The sequence below is a fragment of the Arachis hypogaea genome, chromosome 12, assembly GCF_003086295.3.
Source record: "Arachis hypogaea cultivar Tifrunner chromosome 12, arahy.Tifrunner.gnm2.J5K5, whole genome shotgun sequence".
Taxonomy (NCBI): domain Eukaryota; kingdom Viridiplantae; phylum Streptophyta; class Magnoliopsida; order Fabales; family Fabaceae; genus Arachis; species Arachis hypogaea.
Genome location: NC_092047.1, coordinates 106940819 through 106960130, shown reverse-complemented (window position 1 = coordinate 106960130; position 19312 = coordinate 106940819). Strand labels below are relative to the sequence as shown.

Here is a 19312-nt window from a genome sequence, read left to right as displayed (position 1 = left end):
ATTATAAAGGTATTAATATAATTTTATATTATTATAATTTTTTTTCTTCTCACTTTTCTTTTCATCCAAATAAAAATTTTTTTTTTCTATTTTTTTTTATTTATTTTCTCTTCATCCAAACAACACACAAATAATTTTACTTTTTTTTCTATTTTTTTTTCTCTTATTTTTTTTTCTCTTATTTTCTTTCCTTTTATTTTCTTTCTTAAGAGCGGGTTGGTCTGAATCTGCAAGCAAGTGCAACCACTGAAACATGGAAGTGCTTATTATCCTTTCGCATATGGCTTATGACTCATTTTTTAATATGTAAAATATAATATAATATAATAATCCTTATTTAGGAAAACCAAATAAAAAAGAAAAATAAAAAATGAAGAGTTTCTACAAAATACAAACAGCTATCATTACCAGCCCAAACCATACATCATCATCACTAGTAATAAAACAACAACAACAATAAATCATGAGAGAGAACATGGAAGAAGAAAGAGATGGTACAAATAGAGGAGAGATGGTAATAAAAATGAAAAACGATAAAAGTTAATTAGTAATTTCACAAAAAATAATGTAAATAATGTAAATTAATTATTGATTTTTTTGGTGAATCTTTGGTTTATTTTTGCCAGAAAAAAAAACATATTTTTAGAATAATTCACGCAAATAAATAGCTTAGAATTTAAACTTAGGCAAATATTTTAAATCAATTTTTATTATACATTTGTCTTAAAATATTTTTATGTAAATCGAATCAACGCTATTTACATATAAATCGAATCAATGTTAAAAAAACGTGTAATATATAAATTAAATAAATTTTATTCGATTTATTACTATATATCACATACATAAATTTGTAAAATGTAAATTTTCTAGAATTTGAAATACAACACAAAATTTGAATTTAAAATACACGTTTTTAAATTCTAGAAAATCTATGTTTTTATTTATTTGTATAAATATTTATAAAATAATAATTTAATTGATATAATATTTTAATTATTTTTAAATTATATATTATATAAATATAATTAATTTTTTATATTATATCATTATTTATTATTTTTAATTCTAAAAACACTTAAATTTTAACTCCTATACTATTTTAGAGGGCTATATTTTATAATAACTTTTTTAACATAAAAAGTCGTAATGAAATTTTAGAATTTATTTATTGTTCTGTTTTGAATTTATAAGTTTGTAAAATATAGATTTTCTAGAATTTGAAATACAACACAAAATTTGAATTTTTATTTTTATTCGTTTTGATTTTTTAATATTTTATTTGAATTTAAATAAGAGATCTTTTCTTATTAATATTTATTTTTAAAGTCAATGAAATGTCAATAATTTGTATTAGTAGTAAATCGAATTAAACTGATTCGATTTACTACTAATACAGCATATACATAGGGATGTCAACAGGACAGGGCGGGGGCGGGGGATGCCTCCTTGCTCCCCATCCCCGCCTCTATATTTGCTCCTCGCCTCCGTTTTCATTCTCCACAGGGTCTCATTTTTCGCGGGACCCCATTTTTCATCTCTTTGATAGTTTTGACTAATTATTAATTTTCATAGAAATGAAGTTGAAAGTATTCATTATATACAAAAACAGCAAAATTTTATACAAAAAGTTTAAAACGACAAAATGGTGACTTCTTTCAAAATGACGCAGTAGAGGATGTCATTATGAGCCAGAGCGCAGAGCAGTGGATGGGTAGAAAGGAAAATGGACACGATGACAGAGTTGTAGAAAGGAACGCCACAAATATAGAGAACGACGCGGTGAGGGTGATAAAACGGTGAAGGGTGTGAGACGGAAGAGTGATGAGGGGGTGGCTGAGAAGATTAGATGGAGTATGGACGACGCTAGAGATTTATGAATTGAAGAAGGGTTATGCAAATAAATATTAGGAATTTCGGGTATATATATATATATATATATAAGAAATAAACTATTAAAAATAATTAAGTAAATTTATGATTTCGGAGATTAGTGAGGACGGGGCGGGACGGAAATCCCCACTCGGGTCCGCGCACTTGCTTTGGGAGAATTTTGCTCCCGTCTCCATCCCCGCAGAAAATTTTTTTTACAGTCGAATCTTCATTCAAAGCCGTTCCCACAAGGATCATCGCATCTTGGGAAGTTTTGTCATCCCTAAATATACGTAATAAATCGAATCAAAATATAAATTGAATTTATTTGATTTGATTTATATAAAGAGTCAAACGAGACATGCATGTAACCAAATTCAATTTAAGATATATATGTAACTTTTTTTTTAATTCTCTATGTAAATTACCTATTTTATAAGATCATTTTATTGTTTGTATGTTTTGAAATTTGTTTTATTAAAATTATAATCTTTAAGGTCAAAATGTCTATTTTGATTTATTTTATCAAAAATTATTATTAAAATGTTGAACTTTAATCCATATTGTGATTAAGTATTGCTGTAAAGGTAAAAAAAATATATAAAATATTCATCTATTAAGATTTTAGGGCAAAACACTAAAATAAGTCAGGGGAAGAAATTTTTACGCAAATCTGCCAAACCAAAATCTGGTTCATGAATCAACCAATGCATGTTTATATGTAGTTTGAATTAACTAGATTCGAATTTGATCTGCACATAATTCGAATCATGTTGCTTCGAATTATACACAAAATTCACACACACTAATTCGAATCAACCTGATTCGAATTACACATACACCCTCATTTATTAAAAAAATTAGTAATTTAAAATAAAAAATATATATATTTTATTTCATATATTAAAAAAAACTAACAAAATATTTAATTACGAGACTTCTTTAAAACATCAATGAGTTATCAATTCGAATTCCATACAATATTCTTTTGTCCATATTTAATAGTTCATGAATATTTTTTAATAAATTTTTTAAATTATATGGTGAGATATTACATGATTCGAATTACGCATGGGGAAGTTCAATCATTCTGATTCGAATTATATGGTGAGCAATTCGAATTCTATACAATACTCTTCTGCCAATTCTTGATAGCTCATGAATATTTTTTAATAAATTTATTTTAACTATACCACAAAAAAATATTTTATTCTATGCAAAATAATTTAAAAAATTGATTAAAAAATATTAGGAGTACTATAAAAATTTGTAATGTTCTAATGACTTAGGTAAATACATGTATGTACACAAATTTTAAATAAAATACTCTACATAGTCAATAATAATTTAGAAATTAAAGAAAATATTTTATTCCATCCAAAATAATTAAAAAATATATTTTATTCTATACAAAATAATTTAAAAAAATGGCTTAAAAAATGTTACGAGTACTATAAAAGTTTGTAATATTCTAGTGATTTAGGTAAATACATGATAAAAATATATTTTCTTTAATTTCTAAATTATTATCAACTATGTAGAATATTTCTTTAATGTTCTAAGTCATTACAAATTTTTATAGTACTCCTAACATCTTTTAAGCCATTTTTTAAATTATTTTGCATATAATAAAATATTTTTTGTGGTATGATTAAAATAAATTTATTAAAAAATATTCATGAACTATCAAGAATGGGTAGGAGAGTATTGTATAGAATTCGAATTGCTCACCATATAATTCGAATAAGAGTGATTGAACTTCCCATGCGTAATTCGAATAATGTAATATCTCACCATATAATTTAAAAAAATTTATTAAAAAATATTCATGAGCTATTAAAAATGGACAAAAGAGTATTGTATGGAATTCGAATTGATAGCTCATTAATATTTTAAAGAAATCTCGTAATTAAATATTTTGTTAGCTTTTTTAAATACATGAAATAAATATATATTTTTTAATTTTAAATTATTATTTTTTTAATAAATTTTTTAATAAATTATTAATTTTTTAATAAATGAGGGTGTAATTCGAATCAACCTGATTCGAATTATTGTATGTTTGTAATTCGAATCAGGTTGATTCGAATTAGTGTGTGTAAGTTTTGTGTATAATTCGAAGCAACATGATTCAAATTATGTGTAGATCAAGTTCGAATTTAGTTGATTCGAACTACATATAAATATAAATATGCATTGGTTGATTCATAAAATAATTTTTGGTTTGAATTTTTTACTCTTGGCTTAATATAGTGATTTGCCCAAGATTTTAAGGACTTGCTCGAAAGAGGAAATGGAAACTCGCAACCCTTTCATTCACTAGGGTTTTAGGATACAACTTTCACTCAATCTAGGGTTTTCATTCCTCACATTCTCACACGCGCCATCCTCATCCTTCGTTCACGAAATCCATCGCTTCAATAATCTCGTCTCATTGCCGTTTCTGCCTTCACGTTTCGCGCCGGCGGAAACCACGGTGGCTGAACTCCCCTCGACCAAGCATCAAATTAGGTGCTCTCTCTCTATAGCTGCCAATAGTGAGTTCCAATATTCTATTACTCGTTTTATTTTTGGTCTGTTATTGGATTCTGTACTCGTCTCTAGTGATTATCTTGTTCTGCTTTTGTGTCCTAATTCTCGTTCCATCTAATCTTTTGACACTTTTTGAGGGATGCATTGAACAATCCAACAGTCTCTCTGAAAAAAATAAAATGAATCAGTGTCACGAAAAGAAAAGGAGGGTAAAGTATTAAATTGGTCTCTAGGTTTGGATGTAATTCTGTTTTGGTTGTTAAGATTTAAAGTGTTCTATTTGAATCCAAAAAAGTTTTATTTAGCATCAATTTAGTCCTACAGTGAGGTTAAAATTAAATAATTAACAAAATATCCTACATAACAACCGTACAAGAACAAAATCGATAATTTGGAGAACAAGTACAAGTTCCAGAAGCATAATACATCAATACATTTATTTATTATTTTTTTATAATATAAATAAAATATTTTCTATAAAACTAAAGAAAATGATAAATAAATGTATTGATACATCAATGGTTGATTTTGTGCTCTGGAGCTTGTACTTGTTCTCTAAATTATCGATTTTATTCTTGAACTGTTGTTATGTCGTACTTGTTCTCCAAATTATCGATTTTATTCTTGAACTGTTGTTATGTAGAACATTTTGTTAATTATTTAATTTTGACCTCACTATGGGACTAAATTGATGCTAAATGAAACCTTTTTGGATTCAAATAGAACACTTTAAACCTTAAGGACCAAAACAGAATTACGCCCAAACCTAGAGGACCAATTTAGTACTTTACCCAAGAAAAGGATATCACCAATGTTCTAAAAACCGGATCGGACCGGCCGATCGAACCGGTCCGACCGTGAATCGGCAGCTCAAACGGTTCGGTTTACTAACAGAAATTGCTATTTTAAAACCGGATACGAACTGCTAAACCGGCCGAAAACCGGCCGGTTTATAAGAAACGACCCCGTTTCCTTCCTTCGTTGAAAGAAATGGAATTGCACGCGTTTGTCCCCCCACCCCCCTTCCTTTCTCCAACTCTTTCCTTCAGCAAATGCCCTAGCTAGCTCCACCAAAGAAAGCAAACCCCCGTCTGTCGGAGTGAGAAACTGCTGCTGCCGCCTCCGTTGCACTCAAGAACTTCCATCTTCGTGCTATCGGCGTTCGCTACTTCGATCTCACCAACCCCTGTTCGCTCTCCATCCCCTGTTCGCTCTCACGAATCGCCTGGTCGCCGTCGTCCGCGCGCTCAACAGCTCTCCGTCGTCCGTCGAAGGTCAATACTCACTGCTAGTGGCTTGTTCTTCGTGTTTTTTTTATCGTCTGTTCAGAAATCAAACCCTCTTCGTGCTTGTTCATCGATGGCCAGTGATAGTCGTTTCTAGTGTTTTTGTTTTCATTGCTTGATGATTATTGATTAACTGATGCGTTGCTGTTTTCTTTTTTTACTTTGTGCTTGAGATTGAATGCTCTGTTAGTGCTTAGTGCTTGTTCTTAGTTGATTGGCTTTGCTCATTACTCTGGCTTGTTCTGGCCTGCTCTTGATTGATTAACTCTGTTACTGGCTTATTGATTGAAGATTAATTTCTATTGATTAACTCTGTTACTGGCTTGTTCTGGCTTATTCATATCACCATTTTTGCTGTTAGGGTGAATCTCGTGGATAATGTTGTTCTTGTTCTTGTTCGTGTTATTAAGTAGGAAGTAGTAGTAGCTTGAATTTGATGTAAATTAAATTTTATTTCTTTAAGGCTTGAGTTTATATCATTTTATTGTTGTAATTATTCAACAGATGAAGTTAGTAAAGAGCAAATTAGAGATTGTTATGCGTAATTTGTCATTTTAGATTTATATGCATTTGTTTGTGCACTGTACATCAGAGCCAAAGTGCTCTATTCCATGCTTTTAGAATTCGAATGACATGAAACAAACTTGGCAGTTGGTGTTATTGAATTCCGAAGCACAATTGATTGAGGTTGTTAGGGAACCCGCATTCTTAGCACTTTAGGCAGTGCACTTACCGTGGTCCCCCTCCCTTCTCATGTCCGAAAAGCTAATTTTATTGTATGTTGTATGTTTCTTAATTTTCACAGTACTCTTATGATTTCATAATCCTATAAGCGCTGACATTATTATTTGATGATGTATGCGTATTAAGTTGTTTGATTTCAATTCTGTCATTTAGAGTTGTGGTTTGTTGCTCATTATTTTTTGCCATCTTGGAACCTTCATGATCCTTGCATGAAATCGGATGTTTCTTGTGTTATATATCTCTTTGTAACATCTGTTAAATTGATTGCACCAACAGTTTTACCTCATTTATGTTGCAGAGTTGCTTGTGAGATATGAGTCTGATATCTCAAAATGCTCGCACTAAAGCTAGGAAGACCCAAAGGGTGGAGGACATCAAAGAACCTCTCAATCATGAAGAGGTTGAGGATGGGAAAGATTCTGATGATGAAGCTCTGAAGGCAAAGAAGAGGAAGCGAGAACAGTCAGAAATGCAACAAGTGAGAGAAATGAAAAAGCTGGAAAGCTTTTTGTTTGGCTCTCTGTATTCCCCTGTTGAATTTGGAAAGGAGGATAATGAAGTAGAAATTGGGGATAAAAAGAGCTCGGATTTGTTTTTTACTGACCGTTCTGCAAATAATGTGCTTTCTGTTTATGAGGAAGATGCTGACATTTCAGAGGAAAGTGATGATGATAGGGCTGCCGTGCAGAGAAAACCTGTGTGGGTGGATGATGAAGAAGAAAAGGCCACTATTAACATAGCAAATGTTAACAGGTTAAGGAAGTTGAGGAAGGAAGAGGATGAGGATTTGATTTCTGGTTCAGAGTATGTGTCAAGATTGAGGGCTCAGCATGTAAAGCTGAACCCAGGAACTGATTGGGCACAGATTGATTCGAGGTCCAAAATAGATAGATCTTCTGATGATGAGTCAGATGAAGAAAATGAAGCTGCATTGAACCAAGGTAACAAGGATGTGGATGATATTCTGAGAACAAATGAAGACCTGGTTGTGAAGAGTAGCTCGAAACTACTGCCCGGACATGTTGAATACTCAAAGCTAGTTGATGCTAATATACAGGATCCATCTAATGGCCCAATAAATTCTGTTCAGTTCCATAGAAATGCTCAGCTCCTTCTTGCTACAGGATTGGACAGAAAGCTTAGATTTTTTCAAATTGATGGCAAACGTAACACCAAGATTCAAAGCATCTTCCTTGAAGATTGCCCCATTCGGAAAGCTGCTTTCTTGCCAGATGGATCTCAGGTTATCTTATCGGGAAGACGAAAGTTTTTCTATAGTTTTGATTTGGTTAAGGCTAAGGTTGATAAAGTAGGTCCTTTAGTTGGTAGGGAAGAGAAAAGTTTGGAAAATTTCGAGGTCTCGCCTGATTCTAAATTAGTAGCTTTTGTGGGTAATGAGGGTTACATTTTATTAGTTTCGTCAAAAACAAAGCAATTGGTTAGTACCTTAAAGATGAATGGAACAGTTCGATCCTTAGCTTTTGCAGAAGATGGACAGCAGTTGTTGAGCGGTGGCGGTGATGGCCAGGTTTACCACTGGGATCTGAGAACAATGACTTGCATGCATAAAGGCGTAGATGAAGGCTGCATAAACAGCACAGCTCTTAGTACTTCTCCAGGTGGAAAACTTTTCGCAGCTGGTTCAGACAGCGGAATTGTGAATATTTACAATAGAGAGGAATTCCTCGGGGGCAAGAGGAAGCCTATCAAGACCATTGAGAATTTGACCACTAAAGTAGATTTTATGAAATTCAATCACGACTCTCAAATATTAGCAATCTGTTCAGGCATGAAAAAGAGCAGTTTGAAATTGATACATATCCCGTCATATACTGTGTTTTCCAACTGGCCGCCGCCGAATGCAAGCCTGAGTTACCCCCGCTGTCTTGATTTTAGTCCAGGTGGTGGTTTCATGGCTGTAGGAAACTCTGCAGGAAAGGTGTTATTGTACAAGTTGCACCATTACCAGCATGCATAAAATCAAATTTGGAAGCTCTCTCAAGGTTTGAGAGTAAATTTTTGTATTGTTATTTGTTGTCCAGGCAGGTTTCTGAACTCAGGTTATTGTTGCATTTTTGTCATAAACTAATGAAGCATCATATGTGTTTGTATGCAAGCTATAGAAGGAGAAAACTAGTTTCAAGTCTTTTATTGATTGTTTGACATTAGCTATATTAACTACATTGCTTTATCAATGTTATAGATACCTAGATGAGCTGTTATGTTATATCTGTACACAGTCTGGGTTAAATTGATATTACTAAATGCCACTTCTTGGCACTTCGGATACTGAAAGCAAGGTAATAGCCAATAACTAATAAATAAAAAGGTGAGTGCTACCAAGGCAGATAGATGAAATATTTTGATTGACGTTGTTGCCACTGCTCCTTTATCTTTTCTTTTCTTTTTTTTCTTCTTTTTCTTTTGGGGGGATCTAGGGTGATGCCGCTGCTCTCTTGGAAAATTTTGTAGTGCGTCTCTACAAGTGTTTTGTTTTTTGGTACTCAATTGTTTTATTTTTTATGAGGAACCAAAATTTGAAATATGGGAACTTTTTCATTTGGAGATGTATTGGACTGGACTATGTCTGTGATCTTAGACTGAATTGGACTATGTACTAATTAATTATCCATTGGGCTTGCTAGTCTCAAGATATGCTTCTAATAAAAGTTTACGTACATTCCTCTTGATTTTAAAATTACACTTTTGATCAGAATAAAAAAAGGGAACAATTCTAGCTAAGTTGGGTTGGTTTAATGGTTAACTCACTAGTCTGTTTAAACAAGTATCGGGAGTTTGAATTTTTAGTCATTGGCTTGTCGGATTGGGGATATCGTGGGGAACAAAAAAAAAAAAAGAACAATTCTAATCAAATTGGGTTGGTTTAGTGGCTAATTCACTAGTCTATTTAAGTAAGTGTCGGAGATTCGAATATTGTCTTGTACATACAGCAATTCATTGGCCAACAACAAACCCTTAAATGAAGTTTCGTTCTAAATAGTTATTGGCCTGTCGAGTTGAAAAATACTGTTAAAAAAAAAAAAAAACTTCCTAAACTCGCCCCTCCCTCCCCTCCAAAAAGAAAAATAATTCTATGATGGAGATGTTTTGTATGAAGAAAATGAAGAATGATGTGCATAATTTATTTTAAAAAATTAATAAAAATAAAATAACATATTCTCTTAAAAATGTCTAGTACTATTTATAAAAGTGAATATTTATCTATTCATCATTTTTATTCTTCGAAAAATATAACACTACACTTTTGATGCTCCTAATATCAAACGGCATCAATATAACAATTTTCAATTATCACATAAAATTACTGAAATGTCCCTAGCCTATTGGAAAACACCTCCACCGTGCTTGTTCCCATAATCCCATAATCCCATCCTCCCATGTAGTGATTGTACTTTTGCAGTACTCGACCACGGATCCAAAATGGCAAACAATTATTCAAGACTTTGCTAGGGTTTGAGTCTTCAAGAATAATTAATTTTCATATTTACACAAATATATTTTCCGATTCCATAAAATCTAAATTTCTAATGGAAAGTGTGGGTATGTGACATGTACTTCATACATTTTCAATGTATATTCTATCTTTCATATTCGTAGTTCATATGAGTGATTGGATTTTAATATATATATGTAGTATGGTTAACTTTATATATATAACTTGAAGTAAAGAGAAATTCTTATATATCTATTAAAGAGGAAGAGTGATTTTCCATACTAATTGAAGGTGAACAAATATTTTTTTTAAGTCAAATTCTAATTATGTCTTTCAAAAAGTATTTTTTTAATAGCAGGTATATGAAAATTTTATAAAAACCAAGAAATTTTTTTTATAAACAACACATAAATATTAAAAAAAAAAAACATAATTTTTCTTAACAAGAATACAAAAACTTTTGAACTAAAACCCAAAAATTATAACAAAACATAAAGAAGAAAAGAAAAAAAAAAAAACAAAGTAGCAGCAGCAAGTAGAGCAACAAGAAGTAGGGGTGGCAAAGCGGGCCGGCCGCTCCAACCCGCCCCGCCCCGCCTAGGCCCATCCTATAAACGGGGCGGATCGGCCCGCCCTGCCAATTAAAATGGGTTCAAAATGCTAGCCCGCCCCACTTTATGGCGGATTGGCGGGTTAGCCCGCTTCTTTTTTTTTTTTAAATAAAATTCATTAAAATTAACCAAAAAATAATAATTAAAAAATCAAATACAAATAAAATATAGTCAAATTATAATATAGTTTTTTTATTATTTTTTTAATTTTTAACTTCAATAAAATTGTTCAAAATAATATTTGTCAATAGAATCATCTTTATTTTAAAAAATAAGTCACATAATTTGAGCATATATACGAAATTGTAAAATAAAATAAATAAAGTTAATAACTAAAAGAAGAATAAAAACAAAAAATAAGAAAAAGTGTTTAAAAATTATATAATTATTAATTTTATAATAGTAATCACTCTTTTATTTAATAAAAAAAAGAAAAATAAAAATCTTTGGTCCGGCGGACCGGCCCGTCCCGCCCCGCTAAAACCCGCCAATTTGGCGGTGCGGGTTTGGCGGGTTTTTTTTTATTTGGCGGGCTCCAAATCCTAGTCCGACCCTACTTTTTTAGCGGGTTTAGTGGATCGGCCCAACGGGCTCGATCCGTTTTACCACCCCTAACAAGAAGTAAGGGCAAAAAAAAAGAAAAAAGAAAAAACAACAAAAGAAGAGGAGAAATAAAGAAGAAAAGGAGAAGGAAAAAAAATATAAAATCCTATTTTTTTAAATTATTTGATTAAAAAATAACTAACAGTTCTCTTATCTCAAAATAGTAATGACAAAAGAGAAGTTATAATTAAAAAAGATACATGAGTCATTATAATTTTTTTTGTTGACTATGAGTGGTTATAATTAAATGTGGAATAAAACTTTTGTAGTTCACAATATACAAAAATTCATGGAACGACATATTTAAATCAACATTACTTTATGTAATAGTTTTTACAACAAATATTTTGAAAAGATTTTTTTTTTTTTGCTTCACAATAAGAAAAGAGTAATGACATGACTAATAAAATTTGTTTTTTTTTTTATATTTTGCCAACAAAAATATTTTTATATTAAATTTTAAATTTTAAATTTTAATAACTAATATTGATGGTTGAAGAAACTCTAGGAAAGACCGAAAGACTGGTTTCAATTCAGTTTTCATAGTAGATCCAATATGTTTGCTTGTGAGATAAATTAATAGTTACTTGAAAGACAAGAATAAATATTTATATTGTCAACCACGATTCTTTTCTAATACACTTTGTATTAGAGGAACAACAATCTAACTTAAAATAAGAGGTTATGGGAGTATACTTATAAACGGAGAAAAAGCAAAGAGATAAACAATACTATAAAGTACTGCAGTTGTTGGAAAATAAAGAGGCTTCATTGTAATTAGAACATACCAAGTGAGACTAGTCAACTATCATCATGCATAGAGATTTTATTTACTCTTTGAATCAATCATCTCATAATATATTTTCTGCATTTTATAGTTAAAACTAACAACGTTTTACAAAATTTACAATATAATTTATATTGACTGTTGTAGTGAATGGAGATGATCAGATTTAGATGGATTCTACCAAATTTTCCATTCAGAAGCCGAAAAAAAAAAAGTTCATATTCTCTTCTAAATGCCTTGACTTGACTAGGATAGAAATTTTTGGATAAGCAGTTCTAAGTAGTTAATTAGAAAGAAACCGAATCTGTAAAATTTTCAAATGGAGTTGGTCATGGCATAATTATTCCTTAGCAATGACAATCTTTTCTTAGCTACTTTAGACCTGTAGTACCGTACTTCAAATGCCTCAGTTAGGTCCGGATACCGAATACACTCAGTGACGGATCTAGAAAATTTTAGGAGTGGGGCAAAAATATATATATTAAATAAGTTTTGTTAAATATTATTAATTATATGGAGATATAAAAATTAAAAAGAATTAGTGAATACTTTTATTCTTAAAATACTATTCATTATATATAATTTATAAAAAATATTTTTTATTTCTAAAATTTAAAATTAAAGTATTTTAATTAAATTATGGATAACTTATTATTCTAACTAATCTTTATATACACATTTAATAATAAAAGATTGAATTAATTGACATATTAGCGCCTAATAATGTTCAAATTCGTTCCTGAAAGATCACGCGATCTTCATTTTCGTCCCCGAATGATTTTTTTAATCAAATTAGTCCCTGAAAGATAAACTGTTAGTCAAATTAGTCCTTCCGTCAATTGGATGATGATGTATCATGTTAAGTGCCACGTGGCAAGTCAGTGACACGTGGCATGCCGCGTGTCACTTGACATATAAAAAAGTTTTTTATTAGTCAAAATAGTCTTTGAAAGTCCAAACACAAGTCATTTTCATCCCTCAAATTTTAAAAATTAGTCAAACTAGTCTTTATATAATTTTTTTTTATTTTTTCTTCATAAAATTATCTCTCTCCTTTAATTCTTCTTAAAATCGCTCTTATTCTTTTCTATTCTAAAACTTTTTTCTTACATTACTACATTTTGCTGGAATATATATATATATATTCAAAATTGAAATGTATGTATTTATTAATCTAAAAAAAGTTATATGCTCAAAATCAAAATTTATGTATGTTAACCTAAACAAAGTTATACCACTATTTTTTTTCTACTACATCTTTTTTTTTCCATTACGATATTACTTATATATAGGATGTAATGGTAGTGAAAGTCAAAATTCAAGAAGATTCACAAATTTTGCTTCAATTCCAAACTTTACAAAATATTGAAAATTTATTATTATTATTATTATTATTATTATTATTATTATTATTATTATTATTATTATAAACGAATTGCTTCTTAAGCGTAATACGTGCAAACATCATAATAAATTTTTGTGTGTTTCATATGTTTCAGATAGATTATATAATTTTTCTTTTAATTTCACAAATCAATGAGATAAAATAAAATAGGAAATATTATGCCTATGCATAACACAGGCTACTCCGCACTAGTACATTATATAAATAAATATGCTTCATATTAAAATAAAATTCTTTTTGTTTTAAATGAAATATTTAAAAAATTATATTAGAATATTAAGATTCAAAACGTGATTCCATAAACCAGTTTTTCAATTATTGAGTTTTACTATATAAATTAAATAATAATAAAAGTTATAATTTTAAAAAATTTAAAAGATTTAAAATTTAAAATAATTACTATATTATTTAGTAAAATTTAAAATATTAAATTTTTAAATATATAATCAACAATAATTTGATAAACTCATTTAAATAAAAAAATCACATAAAAAATTACAATTTGAAAATGTAAAATTTTAAAATACAAATGACAAAATAATTTTATAAAAATTTAATTATTTTTATTATTTTATGTAAAGAGAATTTTGTTTATTAAGGTTTAAAAAATAATATTAAAATTAGTAGTATAAAAAATATTATAAATTTAATATCATAAAAAATTATATAAGGACTAGTTTGACTAATTTTAAAATTTGAGAGATGAAAATGACTTACGTCTGGACTTTCAAGGACTATTTTGACTAATAAAAAACTTTTTTATATGTCAAGGTCACTGACCTGTCACGTGGCGTGCCACGTGGCACTTAACATGACACGTCATCATCCAATTGACGGAAGGACTAATTTGACTAACAGTTTATCTTCCAGGGACTAATTTGATTAAAAAAAATTATTCGGGGACGAAAATGAAGATCACGTGATCTTTCAGGGACGAATTTGAACATTAATCCGCCTAATGATATATTAGTATTTATAATTTGAAATTAGAATTATATATAAATACTAAAAAATTAAATCTTTTCTAGTATGTTTATATAAAATAATAAAAACATAATTTACAATTTTTTTATTTCTTTTTAAAATAATTAAATTTATTATATATTTTTTAATTTAATTTTGATATAATGTTAGATAAAAGATTTTAGGTATCTGTTTAATTATATATTGTAATTAAAATATTTTTTATCATTATTTTTAAAAATAAAAAATATATTCTAAATTAGTAAATTAATCAGTTTATTTTAAAATTTTATATGCAACATAGGTACATATAATAGAACAAAAGATAAAAAATAAGTAATAAGGATGAATAAATCGAGAATAAAATAAAATATATAAAGTCACGAAAAAATAAAATATTAGATTAATACCTAAACTATAATTGTTTGAATTAAAAATTGCAATTGAAAATATCAAAAGAGAAATAATGAAATTGAAAGATATATAGAGTCATGGGGAGCTATATAAAATAATTGGAGAATTTAAAATTTACTTTTTGATGAAGAGAAGATGACCATTAGACAAGGAATAGAAAAAGAATGTTGAAAATATAAAAATAAGAAGAGGGTATAAGAGAATAAAGAAGTGACGGTACAATAATTAAATTTAATTAGATTAAATAATAGTTAAAATAATAAAAAAATAAATTTAAAACTTTAACTAATTGAATTTATTTTATTTGTAGTGGGGTCATTTAAAATTTAAAATGGGGGCATATTATATATTACTATATTCTTTAAAACAAAAATTAAAAACACCGTGGGGGCAAGTGCCCCCTCATTGTCTTGCTTAGATCCGTCCCTGAATACACTCATTTTCCAACCATTCAGTTAAAACCTCTGCCTGATCTGCAGACGACAATGCAAGAATAATGGAAACAAAACAAGACTCTAGAGATTGCCATAGCTCTCCATCCATCTTAATCACCATGCCATCTTCACCATCTGCACTTTTTCTTGAGAACTGTAAGCCCAATATTCAGATTTCTTAAAGCTTCTACAATTGGCACATCAAAATACTCGACCAAATCTGGTAAAGCAATTTTCGCTATGTGGTCGCTTTGAGCCCTTCTTTTCTTTGCTCCAAAACCTGCAACCATTCATCTAATCAAATGAGATGATTAACTCTACAGTTGGAATCTTCAGAAATGAGACGGAGGATTTAGCATAGGCTGGGCAAGCAGAGATCATCTGGCTAACATATCTCCTGCACTATAACTTTTATCCATATCGAGTGAATTATGCTAAACAATTATGCCTATCACTATTGGATTAAGAGAAGACTGACTGTGAACCTGGTAAGCTTTCAACATTTGTCTTATTGTCGATCAACTCAGTTGTGTTTTCATCCAAAGGACGGCAATTTAGATCCTGATTAAATACTGGCAAGACTTCCTGTGATGATTGGTGACCATCACTATTTTCCTGTGATTCTTCCTTTGAAGAATCTAGCATATCATCTTTGACTTCTGTTTTCAATTCCAGCTTGTATATAATCTGGAGATCATTAAGCAAGTTGGGAATTGCCTTGAGTTTTGAGTTTCTGAAAGGATAAATAAAATTAAGTTATGATAATAGAGGGTTAGAATATGATATAAGATTACTAGACCTGCTCACATTTTCATATAACATGAAAAATATGTTGTTTCAACCAAATGTGTTCAGCCTGAGTAGCCATTACTTATTTTCCAGAATAATCAATAAATCAAGAAACATATTCAGGACTAAGAAAATAAAATAATATAAATAAAGGGATATACACCTACTCCACTTTCAGTCCACTATACTACAGTGTACAGTTATTCACTGCAATAAACTAGACTGGACAAACAAATGTAGATCAGCTGGTAGATATTGCTGTTACAAAGATAGAAAAAACAGTTTATAAGGGCCAACCAGTTTCGTATTGAAACATTGTTTCACTCATAAAAGAACTCTCTATTTTCTCAAAGGAAGAAAACAGGGGAGATCCACATCCAATTACAACTTGCAAAGTACAACCAAAAGCTTTGTTAAACATTTATGCAGCATTCACTCTTATTTAATTTTCCAATATTACAACAATTGGCTTCTCTAAATGACTTTTTTCTACAAACACTAGGTTGGTCCATTTAATTCTCATTGTAATGTGCATGTTGCAGTTGAACATGTGAACCAGCTTCATCAATAGGATCTATAGCTTTGTCTGGCAAAAATCGATCACTGCAATACCAATTATTTGAGAGAGAAAATATGGCAAATACATAGAGCAATTGTATTATACAATTGCAATTGCTGATGCTAAATAGATGAACCGGCTTCACGAGTGTCAGTATTAATAATGTCGTTCTTAACATGAGAATGAGAAATTATCTTGCAATTCAATATTTTGCAGAGGTTGCACAAAGAATGTGAGAAATTATTTGATAAATTAACAGGAAAAAAGTTTTTGCTGAGGAACCTGGATGATGTTGGCAAAGAAATGCAAGTACACGACGAGAGTGGTGCCGTGAGCTGCAGTGGCGATGGAGTCGACGGTGCCGTCAGAAAAAGTCTTTGCTGGAGGAACTGGGTTTTTTTTCTTCTTTGTCCAGAAGAAGAGGAGAAAGGCGGAGAACGGCTAGCGGCTGCTGATGCGTGCTGCTATGCGTGAAGACCGATGGAGAGGAGGCGCGGCTACGAGAAAGGGAGAGGATGATGATAGAATGCGGCTGTCCGATAGGGAATTAGGGGTGAGGTTACTCTTTAGATTTTTTTTTTGGGCATGAATAGGGAAGGAGAAATTAGATTAGGGTTCATTAAAAACAAAGTAATTTTGTAATGTATATGAATAATGAAATGTATTTTGGTTTTGATTTTTAAATTGATTCAGATATAAAATTATAAATTAAAGTTAATTGAATTTTGATTAAATTAAAAGGTGTCCAATAGAAAAGAAAAGGATATTTAAGTCTTTTCATTAAAATTAAGTAAAATTTATTTTTTATTTTTATTAAAGTATAAGGGTAATTTAGTAAAAGTATTGATATAATTTATATTTAAAAAGGAAAAATTAATTATTGACGTGGAAAATATAATCCACATGTTTTGTTTTAATTTGTCCACATTTTTATTGTATCGGTACGTATGAATTTATCATCATACCATAGCAAACACCTTAATTATTTCATAGCTTTTTTATCCATCCCCTTTTTCATACATGGATATAAGCTATCTTATCCTTAATTTAAGTAATAATATATCTAATGTTATTCTGTTTTTTAGATATATAATTGTTTATATATTTTTATTTAAATTTTAAAATAAATAAATTATAATATAATATTAAAATTTGTATGATAAAAAAATTTTAAAGATTCAATTTTTGTTATGTAATAAATTTCTTATTCTCTAGTGAAAAATGACCCAACAAATAACTATAATTTGGTTTTGTTATTTCAATTTTTCAACCATTCCAAAATTATACACTGAAGATCTTGTTATACTATTATATTGTGCTTTATTTAATTTATTTTGAATTTGGCTAGAGACAACGAAGAATTTAAATAACGTGAATAATAGGCTGCAAATTTAGTTCAATACATATAAAAAATAAAAAATACTCAACAAATTACTTAAATAAAAAAAATTTACTCAATTATTTCAAAAAAATAATCATCCCAAATCTTAATTTACCAAAATATTTTACTCTAATATTCTCTTTTTTTTTTCAACCGACTGTCACCTCCACCTTCATCAATAATCATCCTATTTCACCGTCGCTGTTTGGCTTGCCATACGCCGCTACCGACGTCTCTCACTCCTAGTGAAAATAACCATCCACGTAAGGATAAAAACAATCATCCACATATCTAATGAATTGAACATCCAATATAATTTAATTATATATAATTAAACCCAATCCAATTAAAATAATCATCCACATAAAAATTAAAATAATCATCTAAATACCTACTAAAATGACTATCCTATCATTAAAGTAGCTTCACTAAAACACACACACCAAAACTAAAAAAATAACCATACACATATAAAATTAACCATCCGCTACCAAAAAATAAAACTTCCACTGCTTTTCATGTTGAATTGTTGACCTTCTCCAATGCATAAATTGATAAGGTTACCATCTAAAAGAGTAAAAATATCATTGCTTAATGAGGATGGAGATGAAAAATTACATCACCCATAAAGGACTCCATCCACGATTATGAAAAATATACGAATTGCTGTTCACGTTGCGACTAATGCAAAGACTGCAGAGGGACAGCGATGGTCTGGCGTCTGGGTCCGACGGCGTCTGCACGATCTTTAGGGCCTGGCTGGCAGCGGCAAGTTTTGGGTTGCTATTTACGTTGCGACTTCAAGGACTACGGATGGGCAGCGGTGGTATGGTATGTGGGTGCGACGGCATCGACACGGTCTCCGGGGCCTAGAGGACAGTAACGAATTGTGGGAGTGAAACAAAAATTGAAAGTTTATGATAAAATTGAATATAACAGTAGATAGTGTGAATATCCGTAATTGTTAAATTTAATTTTTAAAATTTTAAATTTTAAACTTAAATAACTAATTAAAAAACTAATTTTTAATTTTTAATTATCTTTTCTTTTAATTTATTATTCACACACATTATTATTTTTCCATACTTCCTCTTTGTGAAATTATGAATGATACCGCAAAAAAGGAGAGCGCTAATATTGAAGCATATTATATAATTTCAGAAATTAAATAAATAATAAAATTTTCAAGTTTTAAAGAATAAACTAATTAATTAATGGCGTACAATTTTAGTTACTAAAATAATCTCTTTGATGAAATATGTTATAATTGGAATTGTCGATATGATTCGGTGGAATCTCAATCTTCTTCTCTAGATCTTAAGTTCCCCTCTTACCACGGAATTCAAAAATTAAAGAAAAATTGAGAAAGAAATTATAAACAAATCAATGGTGGAGCTCAGTGCTATATCTGCAGTTGCTTTCTACTTTTTGCCCGTACTTATCTGGCGAAGGCTTCTTCCGTTTATTAATTATTTTTA

The 19312-nt window shown here is 29.8% G+C and overlaps 1 protein-coding gene and 1 long non-coding RNA gene across 3 annotated transcripts; one reads left to right on the top strand and one right to left on the bottom strand.

The window, feature by feature from the left end:
• The first annotated feature begins 4113 nt into the window (after window positions 1-4113).
• LOC112728097 (U3 small nucleolar RNA-associated protein 18 homolog) lies at window positions 4114-8661 on the top strand. 2 transcript variants are annotated; one of them, XM_025778083.3, is made up of 2 exons: window positions 4114-4409; window positions 6733-8661. In XM_025778083.3, the coding sequence occupies exon 2, from the start codon at window positions 6748-6750 to the stop codon at window positions 8410-8412; it is 1665 nt and encodes a 554-aa protein (XP_025633868.1). In that variant the 5' UTR covers window positions 4114-4409; window positions 6733-6747; the 3' UTR covers window positions 8413-8661. The 2 variants fall into 2 exon arrangements, with proteins under 2 accessions (XP_025633868.1, XP_025633867.1); XM_025778082.3 differs by lacking the exon at window positions 4114-4409 and adding an exon at window positions 5385-5678.
• A 9153-nt stretch (window positions 8662-17814) lies between these two features.
• Window positions 17815-19109, bottom strand: LOC140177106 (uncharacterized). Its single transcript, XR_011868849.1, has 2 exons — window positions 18453-19109; window positions 17815-18076 (listed from the first exon to the last, which is right to left on the bottom strand). It is a non-coding gene; the product is annotated as an uncharacterized lncRNA (long non-coding RNA).
• Window positions 19110-19312: the final 203 nt, after the last annotated feature.

Excerpts from the sequence above, each read along its gene's own strand:
- LOC112728097 (XM_025778083.3), top strand. The coding sequence starts at position 6,748 with ATGAGTCTGATATCTCAAAATGCTCGCACTAAAGCTAGGAAGACCCAA.